The sequence below is a fragment of the Sinohyriopsis cumingii genome, chromosome 19 (genome assembly GCF_028554795.1).
Source record: "Sinohyriopsis cumingii isolate HCF-2022 chromosome 19, ASM2855479v2, whole genome shotgun sequence".
Lineage (NCBI taxonomy): Eukaryota > Metazoa > Mollusca > Bivalvia > Unionida > Unionidae > Sinohyriopsis > Sinohyriopsis cumingii.
This window is the reverse complement of record NC_142979.1, coordinates 1,028,921-1,044,829: the sequence shown is the minus strand read 5'-3', so window position 1 is coordinate 1,044,829 and position 15,909 is coordinate 1,028,921. Positions and strand designations below refer to the sequence as shown.

The 15,909-nt window shown below is 37.3% G+C and overlaps 1 protein-coding gene across 4 annotated transcripts in view; it reads right to left on the bottom strand.

Moving 5' to 3' along the window:
• LOC149775034 (uncharacterized) overlaps positions 1-15,909 on the bottom strand; it is a 46,986-nt gene that overhangs the window by 15,356 nt on the left and 15,721 nt on the right. For all 4 annotated transcript variants that reach the window (XM_089943259.1, XM_089943260.1, XM_089943257.1 and 1 more), the window contains exon 4: positions 2,096-2,268. In XM_089943259.1, coding sequence (XP_089799385.1) covers positions 2,096-2,268 — 173 coding nt within the window. The remainder of the gene's footprint in view (positions 1-2,095; positions 2,269-15,909) is intronic.

Below are 15,909 nucleotides of genomic sequence, written 5' to 3'. Positions count from 1 at the left end.
CCCGAGCACTCCCGAGAATGTAACGAAATCTCAAACATTTCTAACAATTACCGAATATATAGGTCGCTATATTTGAAAGAAAAGGGAAATCAGCTGCGATCATATAAATATATCGATAAAAATTAACGTACTAAACGTGCAGACATATTCAGAACAGGTTGAGATCCCATTAAAATGTTATCAGACATGTAAATTGAGAACAAATGTTGGAACGAAAGAAATATTACTAGTTTCTAAAATGTGACCATTATTATGTATTTCAGAAATACTCTGCGATCTTTCATTTCATTTTCTGACGCTTAGCTTGAGACTTCGAGATGCAATCGCACGGCATTCCTTCCAGAGTTTATCGCGCTTTCCTCAATTTACCTCTGTCAACGTCAATGTGTTTTACAAAATTGTTATTAAATGCTAACTAATGATTTACGTTTACAGGTAACGTTCTCTCCAATTTATTCCACCCTTTCCAATCATCTTTTGTATTGTTGGCATAATTAAAACAGGTTTTCACTTATATTTCCAAACAAATATTAAAACAAATATGCTGTGGAAATTGAATTGTGGTATTCATATCAACTAAATCTGCCAAAATGTTGATGTGGTGACTAGCCAAAGGTGACAAGTAAAAAACAACAGCACATAGTTGGTGAAACGTTGACGTTTTATACAGCTGCAATTAACTCTGAGATAAGGAATCAAGCCGGGGATAAATGATTTTCAACGCTATATTACTAAGGATTCTGACTGAGCTTAGTATTGGCTGTGCTTGTTAAACATTAGAGATACAAATGTATGCGACCATCTGCTTTCACATAGTGAAGAGATCACGAAAGAGCGAAAGAGAGTAAATCTTAAAGTCACGACTGACCAAAACTCAAAAAGGAGTAGCGTTAAAGGAACCTTTCTGGACCTCCCCGTTTTTAAAAGATGTATCTGCACTAGTTGGGGACAGGTGAATCTGGTTCTGATTAATGAACAAACGGTCTCAATGACATTGATCTTTGATAACTGTATGCAGTCTTAAACTAAACATACTGCTCAGAAATGATTTTTGTTTATTAGACTTAAATATGAACGTGGTCTTTGACCTTTAGACCCTAAAATGTATGTGTCTATTTTGCACCAAGCGCTAACTATCAACAATGATTGGTTCAAAGCCTTACTCAAGAACAAAAAGTATTGTGGAAAATCCTTGTCACAATGACCCTAATATTTAATTTATTTTTCGACCATAGACTTTTACACTACTCCAAAATGTAAGTCACCAACAGTCCTGGTCTGTGAACTAGAATTAAATGTTTCTTCCTTCAGCCAGAGTAACTTGATCATTCTCCCTTTGACTCCTAAATCGATAGACTTATCTTTTACCCCAAGAGAAAGTCATCTAAAATGTTTGGTCCAGGTCTGTGATGTGGAATTAAATGCTATCCAAATGAAACGTTTTTCTTTTCTTAACGTTTGATTCCGAAACGTATAGGCTGTTATCACCTCAAAATCAAGATATTTCCACAACTTTGGTAACGGTAGACGCTGGAGATCACGAATAAATGGAACTTGAAGGAAGAAAAATGGGAAACAGAATAAGGACTTCATAACATGATACGCCATTCCTTATGGATAGAATATAAAACATCGCATCATGTCAAAAATAAATGAAGAGGCTGTATGTGTGTGTATTAGCTGTTGTTTCTGGATTACCACTTCGTTAGGACATACTGTCTGACAGAGTGCAAGTTAGAGCTAAATGGCAGGAAAATGAAGTAAACCGCCCTGATTTAAGCAGGCGACTCTAGATGCCATGCATTCGCTTTTGATTATTTCTGAAACAGTAGCGTTTGATTGAGCTTTTGCTGCAATGAAAAGGCATTATTCTCCATCAGTGCAGAAAGAGGAAATCAACCCCGAATATATGGTATATACAGTCACACAATTTTCATCTTGTTGACAACGTTCACAATGTACACTAAATAATTCAAAACTATTGGGCTAATTTGATTGGTAGATTAGCTATGATATCTGAAAACCAAACAAAACCAAATTATGCGAAAGTAACAAAAGTGTTTTAAAAAGTATGAGCAGTAATATTTCAGTATACCTGCATCCAGTATTCGTGAGACAACGGTTGCGTCAAATTCAGGCACGTACCCTTCTAGTAATTTTGAACCATTCATCATTGGGACACCGGCCACAGCCACATTGTCTTTGATCCCGATAGTTTTACCTGAAAGTTTTCCATTGTCGGCTCCTTTGATGTCACATTTCCAATACCTGGGTGACAAAGAACATGTATCAATATATCAACCAACAAACCAATCAATCAAAATATAAATTTTTATATATTTAAAAAACAGGTATAAAGTTTATTTTGCAACGTGCGTATTTAGAAAGAAGAAACCAATAAACTTGAAAAGAAGAAAAACGTCCCAGAACTACGTCACGTTGAGTGGATCAACTCAGAACACAGTTGCAGATCCAGAAATACCGTTTGGTATAATTTAGGAAGAAGCGTTTAAACGTAGGCATGGGTCGGCAGGACGAAACCCTACGGGGTCAATGGGCGAGGCTCCTAATTATAAGTGTTTTCAGGTCAAACCTGCAACCGTCTTACTGCTATTTAAAAAAAAAACTTACTCTAAAAAAATCAGGTTATTTCGGCTTATTTTTTGCAGCGAGATTAGGGTGAGGGGTGAGGTGGGGGAATCCGCTACTCCAAGAGCGACATAGTTTGGTTCTGTTATAATTTTTTGTGCCTTACGACCTAGCAACAGTGACTATGAACATCACTCAGCTAATAACTATAATGTCTTGAATAAAACTTGCAAGTGGCTTCTTTGATTTGCCTCTGGCTGAGTGCACCACATAACTTGCAATGGAAAAGGACGTCAATAGTCCGGTTGTTCCGAATGTGATTTTGTCTTCTTCCGTCGTCATACTGTGTCATGTGACCAAACGTAGCTCCGATTATAGTTCTCAATGATGGGGAAATACATCTTGATGTATCTTTCTCCACGTAACGGCAAAGGCCGAGGATGTTCCCAACAAAACACCAATATAAATGTTACATCGTTTCGAGATAAAGTTGAATAAAGAGTATCAACGGCATTCGACTCAGGCAGTTTCGATGGTGGGAGAAGGAACCAGTATGCTTCAGGTCACGAGTCCAACGTAATCGGATTAAAATCCTACGTAAAGGTCTGACAATGACCGCGTGTTGTCATGTTCTGGTAATCTTTGAATTAGCCAATGGAAATGCGGGTTCCTGAAATTTTTAAAGTGATTCAAATCGTTAGGCACACAATAATGCTCTTCAGTCATACTGCTCAGTCTCCCAAACAAAAAATATAAGACTTCATCTGATAGACTGATAAAATTATCAAGTACGGAAATAAAATTAGTCACCAGAACATGACCTTTAAGCGGTCGCTGCAAATATCTTCACATAGGACAATGAAGTCTGATTTTAGGCAGATTGTATTTCAACGCCTATTCTACCAAGTCACAAGGATATAACAAGGATACTGTCAAAGGTTTATGCGATCTGAGGTCATTTGAAGTGTCCCAGTCTCATGTTTTAAGAAACAAGCCATTCAAAAGAACACAGTCAAAGAGGATGTGAACAACAACAGCAGTAACACCACTACCAACACCACCACCTATAATAATAATAATAATAATAATAATAATAATGATGATGATGATGATGATGATGATGATGATCGGCAAGAGACACGGAACAATAAGGCAATGAGGCTATCTCGAGTATGCTTCAGCAGCAGAGAGGGTGAACAGACCACTTAGGGGAATGGTCACCCTTGTGTTTTACCAAAAAAAATAGTGACCACTCATAGAGGTCAATTACCACGTCTACGATTATTGTTTGTCCCAAACAGAACCGTAGACGCCCCTCTCTGCTGCTATCAATATTGGGAATCATCATCTGAATCATGGGAATCTTCATCTGTTTCATCTTCATCTGAATCTTCGGAATTTGTTCTATGTTTCAAGTAATATTCAAGTTCTGATGGTGGTTTTTCTATTTTTGGATTTATGTTCTTTCTTTTTCTGTAATAGTTCATCAAACTTCTGTATTCCTCTTCTGCTGATATTAATTAAATTATTATGTTATAATAAAATGGTACATCCAGAATCTCATACTGCAAGAACAGCACGAGAACGATTAGAAACAATTAAAAAATTTCTTCCTGTCAGAGACTCATTTAGAAAAAACTTGCAAGCGCAGCAAGAAGCACAAGTTGAGTATGAAGAGGACACTAAAAAACTGTTTAAACCCGTCACTGCAGCTACTGAGAAAGCTTCAGCGGCTGTTGAAAAAACTATATGGGGAGATATTAAAGAGGAGGATAAGAAGAGGAAAGAGGGTATTTTTCCGGTATTAGAACAAACTGCGGTGCAGGCTGAAAAAACAGCAAGAAGAACCAAACAAACAAAAAAGATTTTACGAGACCTTCCAACTGACATAGCTGCAGCTCAGCCTCCACCTGTTGATGAGGAAATACTTGAAGGTATTGGAGAACTTCGTACTGAAGTCGCCGATGTGAGAAAAAAACTTGCATCTAAATCCAAATCAGGAGGAGAGAGCTTAAAATTAATTGCAAGATTTAACGAAGGAGTTGTTGAGCAAATTAGAAACACTGAAAGAGAGAAATTACCTGAGATGATATCAAAAAATATATCTAATAAATCTAATTTTTTAAAACCCTTTTATGGAAAAACAACTGATGATGATTTCATTAAATGGATATATCGCGTATATTACAATAAAAAACAAGCTAGAGGTCAAGAATTTAAAAGATTTAATGAAGAAGTAAATAGACTTAGAGGGAGACGGGAACAACCAAAACAAGGAGAGTTCTCCCAGTATCAGCTTCCTCCACCTCTGCAACAAATAGAACAACAGCAATCTTCTTCGCCACAGCAAAGGTTGAAGTCGGAAATTAAAAAGACTGAAGAGCTAATTAAATCACTATTCCATGGGAAAATTTCTGCACCGGATGTAACATTTACACCGACAGGTTCACCATCTGGATCACCCCCGGCCACCACTGAAGTACTTACTCCGGTAATGCAACCACCAGTATTTAAAACACCTCAAGATGAACCTAAAACAGGATCTGGTTTATGTCCTGATAATATCATCAATGACGTATCACGGTTAGAAGTTCTCATAGGAGGAAAACGTGCCGGAAATAATTCACCAGAAATAACCAATGAAGCAGCTGATATTTGTCGGCGACTATTTCAAGGTGGCATTATGGATATCGGCGTTTACCGAGAACTTATTGATGAGCTCGTTGATGACTAGTTGTTAGATAAATGGTAAATAAAATAAGATGATTGTGCATGATAATCATCGTAAACCCACACAGGTTAGAGCGGTAAACTCACGATTACCAATCTATAGTGTTATTTACGGAAATGGACTTGGTGATGTCATTCGAGGATTATTCACGAGGATAGCTCCAAAAGTAGCACCTGTAGCAAAACAATTATCGATGAAGGCTATTGATATTGTTCGTGATAAAGCTCCTGGTGCAATTGTCAATGTTGCTGGTAAGGCGTTCTCGGCGATCAAGGAAAGACTAGCACGATTATTGCGACGAAAACAACAACCACCGGTGAAACTGGCAAGTACTGAGGTGATGCCTGCAGATGTTAGTAAAATAATAAATCAGGCCGCAAATCAAAAACTAGCAGCGTTAGCAGATCAAGGACTCGGTGAATCTGGAAATAATATCTCAAGTTTGATATCCGGAAGTGGAACTTCCCGAGGTGGAACTTTCCGGCGGCGGTGATCAACGTGTTAGACGAAAAATAATTATAATAAAATGTTCAAGCGCGTATCCGACACAGCATTTGACATGGAAGCACCCGTCCTTAAGGATGAATCTGTACGTAATTATCAATTTTATTCCTATGACGCAAAACAACCAGATCAACGTGGAAGAATTGAACTACAAGTTCATGACACAAGTAGATACTTTTTACCCGCTGATGCCTTTCTTGAGGTAGAAGGTACAATTATAAAAACGGATGATACTAATTACTTAGATCCAGTAAAAATTGGGTTTGTCAACAACGGGATCATAGCATTATTTAGTGGCGCCACATACATGATTGATGGAAAAAATATTGAATCAATTCAGAATGATGTCGACGTTGCTACAACAATAATTGGTCTGGCGAGATATTCTGATGATTATACAAGATCAGCAGGTCCCACAATGATGTTTGTGAAAGATAACTCCGATAACCCTGAAAATAATCCGTACAATACAGGACAACCAAGAAATTTTGCCAATAACGCTAATGCTGATGTGGAGTCAGTGGTTAAAAGTGTTAATGACAATTTCAACTTGGGATTTGCAACACGTAGAAATATGTTGCTAGGAGGCAATAGAGGTTTTTCATGTACAATTCCACTATCGCATATTTTTGGATTTTGCAGGAATGTTAAAAAGGTTATTTTTGGAGCTAGACACACGGTTGTTCTTGTAAGAAAGAACGATGATGATGATGCTCTGTGGAGACCCGCTGGTGACGCTGGTAAAGTAATATTATCAAAACTTTCATTGTGGATGCCGGTAATGACTCCAACGATCGCAGAAGAACAGCGATTAATTTCTTTCATGGATGCAGGTGGTAAATCCTTGTTGTCATGGTTAACAACAGGCACGGATAGCATGCAAACTAACGTTAACGGTCAGTTTACATGGCATATAGCATCACAACAAGGTGTTTCTGCACCACGACATATTTTTATTGCGTTTCAGAACCGTAATCGTTTAAACTCACAAACTCACTCTCATATGATATTTGACCAACTAGGTCTCACAGATATTTCTTTACGGATAAACGGACAACAGGAACCAACAGAAAATGTACAACTAAATTATGCATTAAATCACATAGGACGTGCATATCATCGTTTGATGTCATTTATGGGACGTGATCAAAATGTTGATACCGGGTTGCAAATATCACAACTAGATTTTAAAAAATTGTATCCGATTTATTATTTTTCATTAGAACATCTTGATCTATCAAAACAATCTGTCGTTGATATACATCTCAAAGCAACATTAAATACCGGTGGTGTTGATTACAGAGCGATCGCGGTCATACTTAGCGACAAGGCCATGTTACTTGAAGGTGGTAGTGGTCGAATGAGGGTCGTTGATGCACCGGTGGAAAATCTTTAATCGTGTTATTTAGAAAAATATATTTTATATAAAAATGTCGTATGGTCATGTTAATGTTACTCTGACCCCGGGTCAGGTAAAAAAGCTTCAATCAAAAACCGCCAACAAATGCGGAACTAAAATATCACTAAAACGAGATCAGATTGGTGGTGGTCCAAACAAATTATCGCTGACAAATAATCAGATTAAACATTTCAATAAAGCCCTAGAATCAAAAACTGGAGTTCAATTCCATCTCTCCCCGAGTGCCATCAAAGACATGGTTAAAACGGGTGGTATATTTCCATTTCTTGCGGCCATTCCGGCATTAATAGCTGCAGCTGCTCCAGCCTTAGCAAAAGCGGCCGCGTTAGGTGTTGCTGGAGGTGTTGCTGGAGCGGCGGGTAAAAAAATTTTCGAAAAAGCTACTGGTGGACGATATAACAAAAAAAAGGGACGCGGTCTAAGATTACCGGGATCTCGTTGGGGGAGAGGCCTAAGGCTTCCAGGGTCATTTCGTTAAACGTTCCATCATCAAATTTTGATTTACTTGATGCTGCTAAAAAATTAAAAATATCCGCCTTTAGAGGTGTTTTTATGCGAGATCAATTACCGAAACAACCAAACAAACTAGAAACAGGTATTATTAATCTTGACAAACGTTCCGGACCTGGTACTCATTGGGTATCATACGCGATTGATCCGCGTGGAATTGTTTATTTTGATTCGTACGGGTTAGCTCCACCTGTTGAATTTATCAAGTATGTCGCACCACTCCACGCAACAACCTCTGGTTACAAAGTTTGGTATTCAACGCTACCCACACAAACAATGACAGATCCGCCAATATGCGGCCGTGAAGTAATTAATGTACTCGACGCTATATCAAAATCATCCAGGCCGCCACATAAAGTCGTGCACGATTATACAAGCAACCGATATGTTGCGCGTAAAGCATTTTAAACAACGGATCTTATTATAATGGTTGACATTTACGGAAGATCTTCACGCGTTAAGAAAATAAAATCCGACGTTGATCTGTCAAAGTATGCGACTAAAGATGACCTCGCTGATATTATGAACCTTGCTGGAGTTGACCCAGATGAAGTTGTTATTTTTCAAGATCGATATGGTAAACTAAAAACCAGCAATATCAAATGGAATGATATAGTCCGGCGAGTACTCGGTGCAGTTGCAGATAATATTCCCGTGTTTACTGACGGTGGTAGAATCAGGGATTCAAGTATGTCACTTAAAACCATCAGAGATGAAATTGCAAAAAGTGTTGCTAATCGCGTGAGAAACACCGGTGACACGATGACAGGTGAACTCAACATGAGCGGGAACAAAATAGTAGCTGTAACAGCTCCAAAATCTGACAACGACGTCGCAAACAAACTATACGTCGACGACGTGGATGGAAAACTATCCACGCTACGGGCCGAATATGACGTTCACACGGGCGCGTTTACAAGGCTTCGAAGAAATTTTCAAAAAACCGATGATGCCATAAATAAGTTCTTTGGAAATCCTTCCGTCATCGATATAAAACTCGTTGATATCAAAAGTAACCTAGACACGATCAAACGAACACAACTAGACATCGTAGCGGGAATTCCTGAGATTATCAATAAAACCAATCTGATTAAAATTGCAGCTGAAATAACTCCCGGGCATATCACAAACATCGTATGCACGGTATCATCGGGATTTGCAACATGGTCAAAACAAAATAATACCATCAAATATACCGCAACAGTCACTGGCGTGTACAGGCTGTCTGTGTTCAGTGCTGCAAAATTTGAAATATTTACAACGTTTCCATGGCGTCATTCCACAGACAGGTTTTCCGGGGTTGTATCTGTTATATTAAATATCGGAGCCGAGGAAATATTTATTCTGGAAGCAGCTGATAAGAAATTAACCGCAACATCCTTCTGGTGGTGTTTGGAATTTGTAGCTGAAACACCTCAATTGGTTACTGCATAAAAATATATATGGACGGTGCGCAATACAGATACAATCAAGCACGTGAATGGCAGGCGACGCTAAAAGATCAAGTTGATCAATATACAGTAAAAGTAAAAAAATATCGACGACGATTGGTTATCGTTGATGTGATTGTTTATTCAGTATCCGCTGTTGTTGCTGGAACCGGTGTAATATTATCAGCGTTAACAACGATGGCACCAGTAGCTGTAACTATCTGTATTTCAGCAGCAACAACTATTGCAGGTGTGCTTAGTATCATCACAAAAAAAATATGTACCTGTACGAACGAAAAATTATCCGATTACAAAATAAAATTACATACAGCGACGGTAGCATACTCGAAATTATCCTCGTTGTTATCAGCGAGTCTCAGTGATGGAATTATATCTGATTTCGAATTTTCAATGATGACCAAAATATACGATGAAGGTATTAAAGATACAAGTATCAATAATGACAGAATTACTCCAGCAGATCGTGACCAACACAACTCCGCCAAAGATAACGATGATCTCGGTAAGTTCAACTAATCCTGAATTTAGTGTTAATTTTCCTATTGCAATTCCAGTAAAAGAAATAGCACTAGCTCAATTACGGGTATATTACAGCTGGCCAAATATCAGATCAAAATCATTTCATGGTACACCAGCAAATAATTCGCTCGTATTTACTAACAAGAACAAATCCGATGGAACACCTGACTGGGTTGTTGTTGGAATACCAACCGGCAGTTACCAGATTGAAGATATCAGTGAGGAATTTGCGCGTAGAATAAAATCAATAACAGGAAAGGAATCAAAAATATCAATAAACGTTCATGAGCCGACGTTGTCCTCGACGGTTGAAATAAACTCGCCTGATTATGCCGTTGATATTTATCAATCTTCAATCAGATCCGTGCTAGGATGGCCTGAAATTCCCCCGGTGCATAAAGGACCACCAGAACCAACTCGGGCTGATTTTATCACAGATGAAGCAAAATTTATGATAGTTCCTGAATATAGAGGTAAATATCCATGGAGAGGGGAGGAGAGGGGCAAGATTTCCGTGTTTACAACTACTCCTGATGGAACCTTTCCTACAATAATAAATAATGTACGTAATATTCGTACAGATGTTAGAGTAAATCCACTCGTTGATGAAGAATTTATTAAATCATATTCTGATCCTGTTAATTTTGAATTTAAACAATCAATCAACAAACTACGAAATTTCTTTACTGATAGCTACAGCGATGACGTAAAACAAAAAATCATTGAGACGATAAAACATCTAAATCAGGTCATATCAGATATTAGATACGTTAATAAAACTATCATTGTGAACATGGTTGAACACGGTGATGAAATTATTGATAATTATAAAGCTAGACCATGGTTTCTCAATCATTACAAAATAACTGAACAACAATTACCAACATTTGTAATACCGGGGATTGATGCTGGAGAACTAGTAAAATTATTAAACGATCTTATCAACGAAAACTTTCCTAAAATACTCGATGCGTGGAGAAAACTAGCACCATATCCAACTGTTCTCAGATATGATAATGATCCACATGGCGGCGGAAGGCACGTATCCCCGCGGATCGTTAATATAACACCGACGGTCGCGGTCAATCTAGTTTGTGACGTAATCGATGGCAGCTATCAAATAGATCTCGGAAGATCAAATCAAGCTCAACAAGGATACATCCTATACACGTTCACACCACAAGTTCCCCCTGGAAATTTAATCGTGCAAGAACCAACTAATCCCGTGTATTTACGGTGTCACAATAATATGTTAACACGAATCAATTTTAAACTCACAGACCACCTTAATCGCTTGATTGACATACGTGAAGAAGAGCTTGTAATAAATCTGTATGTAAAGTCCTAGGACTTTTGTCTTAAGGATTTTTGTCGTAAGGACTTCCGTCGTAAGGACTTTTGTCGTAGATCTTCATGTGGAGGAGGGTTTTACAAGCGAGGATTTCTTAACAGTTAGAAGAACATTTGTAACAGAGATCAGAATCAAATTCGATCAACTTAAAAAAATATTTTATTATTACTAGCACAAATTTGTGTTTGGTACAAATTAATCGGCCCAGGCAACTAAAAAAGCTAGTCGATGAAAGTAAAATTAAAATTTCTATCACAAAAAAAAATAATATTTATTAATTTTCCTGATTTTACAAATTACTTGATTTTGACTACCAACTACCCCCTCAGAAACATAAAAATGCACGAACTACTTGATTTTGACTACCAACTACCCCCTCAGAAACATAAAAATGCACGAACTACTTGATTTTGACTACCAACTACCCCGTCAAAATCAAGAAAGTTCTAACCTTGTCAAATTGTTCCTAATAAATTTTATTTATTATAAATTAATTTTATTTATTAATAATATTATTTTTACTGAGATTTTTATTTTTTTTTTACTAAAATACAACGAAATTGCTCAATTTTCCTGATTTTGACTACCAACTACCCCGTCAGAAATCAAGTAATTCGTGCATTTTTCTTTGATTTTGACTACCAACTACCCCGTCAGAATCAAGTAATTTGTGCATTTTTCTTGATTTTAGTAAAAAAAAATAAATCCTCAGTAAAAATAAAATTTATAATAAATAAAATTTATTAGGAACAATTTGACAAGGTTAGAACTTTCTTGATTTTGACTACCAATACACGTGGTCAGCGTTGACTTGGACCCCAGTTACCAAAACTTTCATTTTCATTATCATCAGTAACGAGGTTACCTTGGATCGTTTCACCAGTAACGAAGTTACCTTGGATCGTTTCACTCTCTGACATTATTTTTCTTAATAGTCTTATGCGAGTACTAATCGTTTTCTTTGCCTCATACTCGTGGGATAATAACGACTTAATTCTTTCTACGGCGGTAGAAAGAGGAACGAACTCCTTCACATGATCATCTTCTACGGTAGCTAGCGACTGAAACATTGCCAATTGAATCCGTTTCATGAGCCTGTATTCAGATGATAGTGTGTGTGTCCCCATGGTTTTACGTTCTTGTAAAATCTCAAAGTCAGAAACTATTTTTTCAGGATTAAGTTCATCAGATATATTAATTCCATCTTTTTTTAATTTTTTAATAGCGACAATTACATCATTGATATTTTCATGGTTCATTATATAATATATAAATCTTTAAAATAAAAAAAATATCCTTAGAACACCTATCGAGTGTATTAGCGAGTTCGTCGGGATGTTTCAGGGACAGCACAGCCAAGAACTCGTAGCTTGCCACCGCAATCTACCAAGTTCATTAGGCAAATATTCCCTCTACGAGAGCCCCTAACCCGCCAAACAACGGTCTAGAGGCCCAAGAGGGAGGACAGCACAACCCTCATTAAACTCGTAGCTTGCCACCGCAATCTACCAAGTTTAGAGGGTATACACATAACATATAACTAACTAAGGACAGCACAGTCCTCATTAAACTCGTAGCTTGCCACCGCAAGCTACCAAGCTTAGAGGATATACATATAACATATATACAATGAATGAAGAGCCCCTATCGAGTGTATTAGCGAGCTCAGATTATGAATGAAACGGCACTAACTAAGGACAGCACAGTCCTCATTAAACTCGTAGCTTGCCACCGCAATCTACCAAGTTTAGAGGATATACATATAACATATATACAATGAAATGGTTATATACAATGAATGAAGAGCCCCTATCGAGTGTATTAGCGAGCTCAGATTATGAATGAAACGGCACTAACTAAGGACAGCACAAACATATACGCTCAGCAAAATCACACCCACAATAATTAATCCAGTGGGTGATACGAAAATATGTATCAACAACCAGTCAATATTGTGGTTGTGAATTTGCTGAGCGGAGGGGTTCTTGCGGTTCCCCCCACTATTATAAAAATCGCAATTATGCGCACCACCGACAAATTGTCAGCCATGGGGATTCGATCCTGGACCGCGAGCGCCACAGTCCAATACCATACTGATCGAGCTATCAAACATTGTTACGAACATATGTTTCGGAAGTTAATATATAGCTAGCTATATAGCTAAGGAACCAATATTTACACTAAACAGCGGTTTCTGAATAATAACGGTTTCTGTATTTAACAGTTTCTGTATTTGTAGCGGTTTCTGTATTTATAACAGTTTCTGAATAATAGTTTCTGTATTTATAACAGTTTCTGAATAATAGTTTCTGTATTTGTAGCTGGTTTCCTAAGAGCAGACCGAAAATCAATAATAACAGTGGCATTAATGCACCAGTCAAAGAACTTTCCAGAATTGTAAGTTCAGTGAACACACAACTGCAGGTCAATTACAATGAGTAACGGTTTCTGTTTCACACACAGCTTCCTACGGATCAATAATATTATCATGTGTTGTATGATGGGAAAATATTTAAAAACCATAAATAATACTTATGAGTCTAATGAGTTAGGTTCGTCGGCACTATACGATGTAATTAGTTAAACTGACTAATTACGATCATAAAAAACCAACCATCTACGAAGAAAACTATATATTACAAAGTAATCTCCCCTTAAATCAAAAATTCAGTAGTGTATGGAGGACCTACTGTGACATAAATTAAAAAAAATTAATTCAATGTGGTGATGATAGTTAATAATGTGGTGATGATAGTTATTGATACTGAAAGATGATTTTCTGCTTATATTTTTTCGAGAGAGCAGATCTGGTTATATTATCTGCTACATTTTGTACTGAACGCGAGTGAATATCAAAATATGTCGCAGCTGAACGCATCGAACGAAACATAATTACTTTACCGGTTTCTATGTATGTAGAAATTACCGCCCTCTTTCCGATTGTCTTACATCTTCCTGTATTACCGCGTGTATTATTCTCGCTGTGAGAGATAGCTTGTAAATTGGATAAATTATTGTTTTGAGTGTCCCCGTCAATATGATCAATAACAAGACCATCATTGATCACTCCGAAGAAACATTCATACGTAAATCTATGACACAAATAATGTTTCTTCCCAACTGTAAATCGAAGATAACCAACATTATTAATACAACCAACTTGTCTCTTCCACTTGCGGTGTCTGATGATACCATTAATATTTGATTCATAGTTTGTTATGACAGGATGTGGGACAAATATATTTTGCTCCATTATAATAATATTATATGTTTAAATCATTGTTTGTCTGAAATCTTGATATATAATCCTTCACGGATTTTATAGCGTTTTCACCGCTATTATTTTTTTTGTCATAATATCTTTTGAGCTCTCTGAACCGTTTCCCGCTACACTTTCCACATAATTCTGTTTTTCCTCGCACTCCAATACCACACCGCAGACATGGTATTGGTCCTAGACTTCCTCGTCGTATGTTTTGTGAGTGCATCCAACAAAATTCCTTTCTACAGGATTTGTTGCATCGATTTACTGAGCCGATCATCAACCATCTACATTGGGACATTGTATATATAATTTTCTTTATTTAAATATTTGTTTTAATTATATGAACGAGTTTGAGAGATTATCCCAAACTAGGCCTGTTAAGTATAAATTCAACCTTGACAGATTATCTCAATTGCCAGTACGAGATCTGGTTGATCCGAAAAATAAAAGTTTGATCTCGAAAATTCATGACGCTAAGAAAGAATTTTACACGGATGGTGCATCTCATACATGGTCAACGTTCAAGATTATACGCCCTGACTCCGTCAAGGACGCTGTCACGGACGCCACAATGAACGACAAGCGAGCAGCAACTATCATTAACTACATCGCTGAATACGAGGGCAATCAAAAATATTTCTTCAGAGTAAAATTTATTGTATTAACAGAAACAGATAGTTGGATTATCCGTGACAAATATGATCCTGTCCTTGGTAATAATAAAACTATCATATTAAGTAAAAATTCCAGACCGGGTCTATTGACTGGTATTGATAAACCGTATTATGAGCGAGCGTATCCTGTAACAGCAGTTATTTATGGAATTTATGAGATAAATAAAAAACCCAACGTTGATAAACTAGCGCCGATGAAATTATCATCCTTGACCTTGTCAAGGTTAAATTGTGTAGCTGAACGAGTAATAGAACACTTTACAAACGCGATGCGTGGAAATGGATTAACTGATTTAAGGCGCGAAAAAATAAACTCGTGGGCTGATTCAGTTAAGGATACTGGTGCTACAATAAAAGATGTTGCTGAGTTAGGAAAAAAAATATTAAAATTTCCAATAACCGTAGCAACAATAACGGGAGAAGTACTGTACCAGTCGAAATATAAATCGAAAGGAGCTCCAATAAATATTATCGATCATAACGCGCACGCATGGACTAACGCAGTAACAATATTTCCACGTGATCGAACTGTTAGATTTTACTCCCCAGATAATTCTGGGGCAGATAATTCTGGGGCAGATAATTCTGTGGCAGGTATGTTTGATTTTATCAGCGAAATAAGTAAAACCGATCCTGTATCGGTATGGTTATTCAAAAGTAATGAGGAGGGTGAATTTGATCAGTTTGTCAAACCGAACGGTGAAATATATCGCACAGAATCCCTCCATGACGAGATGAAAAATCTTGCGACGTTTTTACAGTGCAAGCACGTGGAAAATACTGACAAATTACTAACTAATTGTTTTACCGTTCCATCTGTTGCGGCTCATTTCGCCAGAGAACGAAATTCATGGAAACCAACACGTTTTGATTTACTCGAGGACGTGCGCGCAAG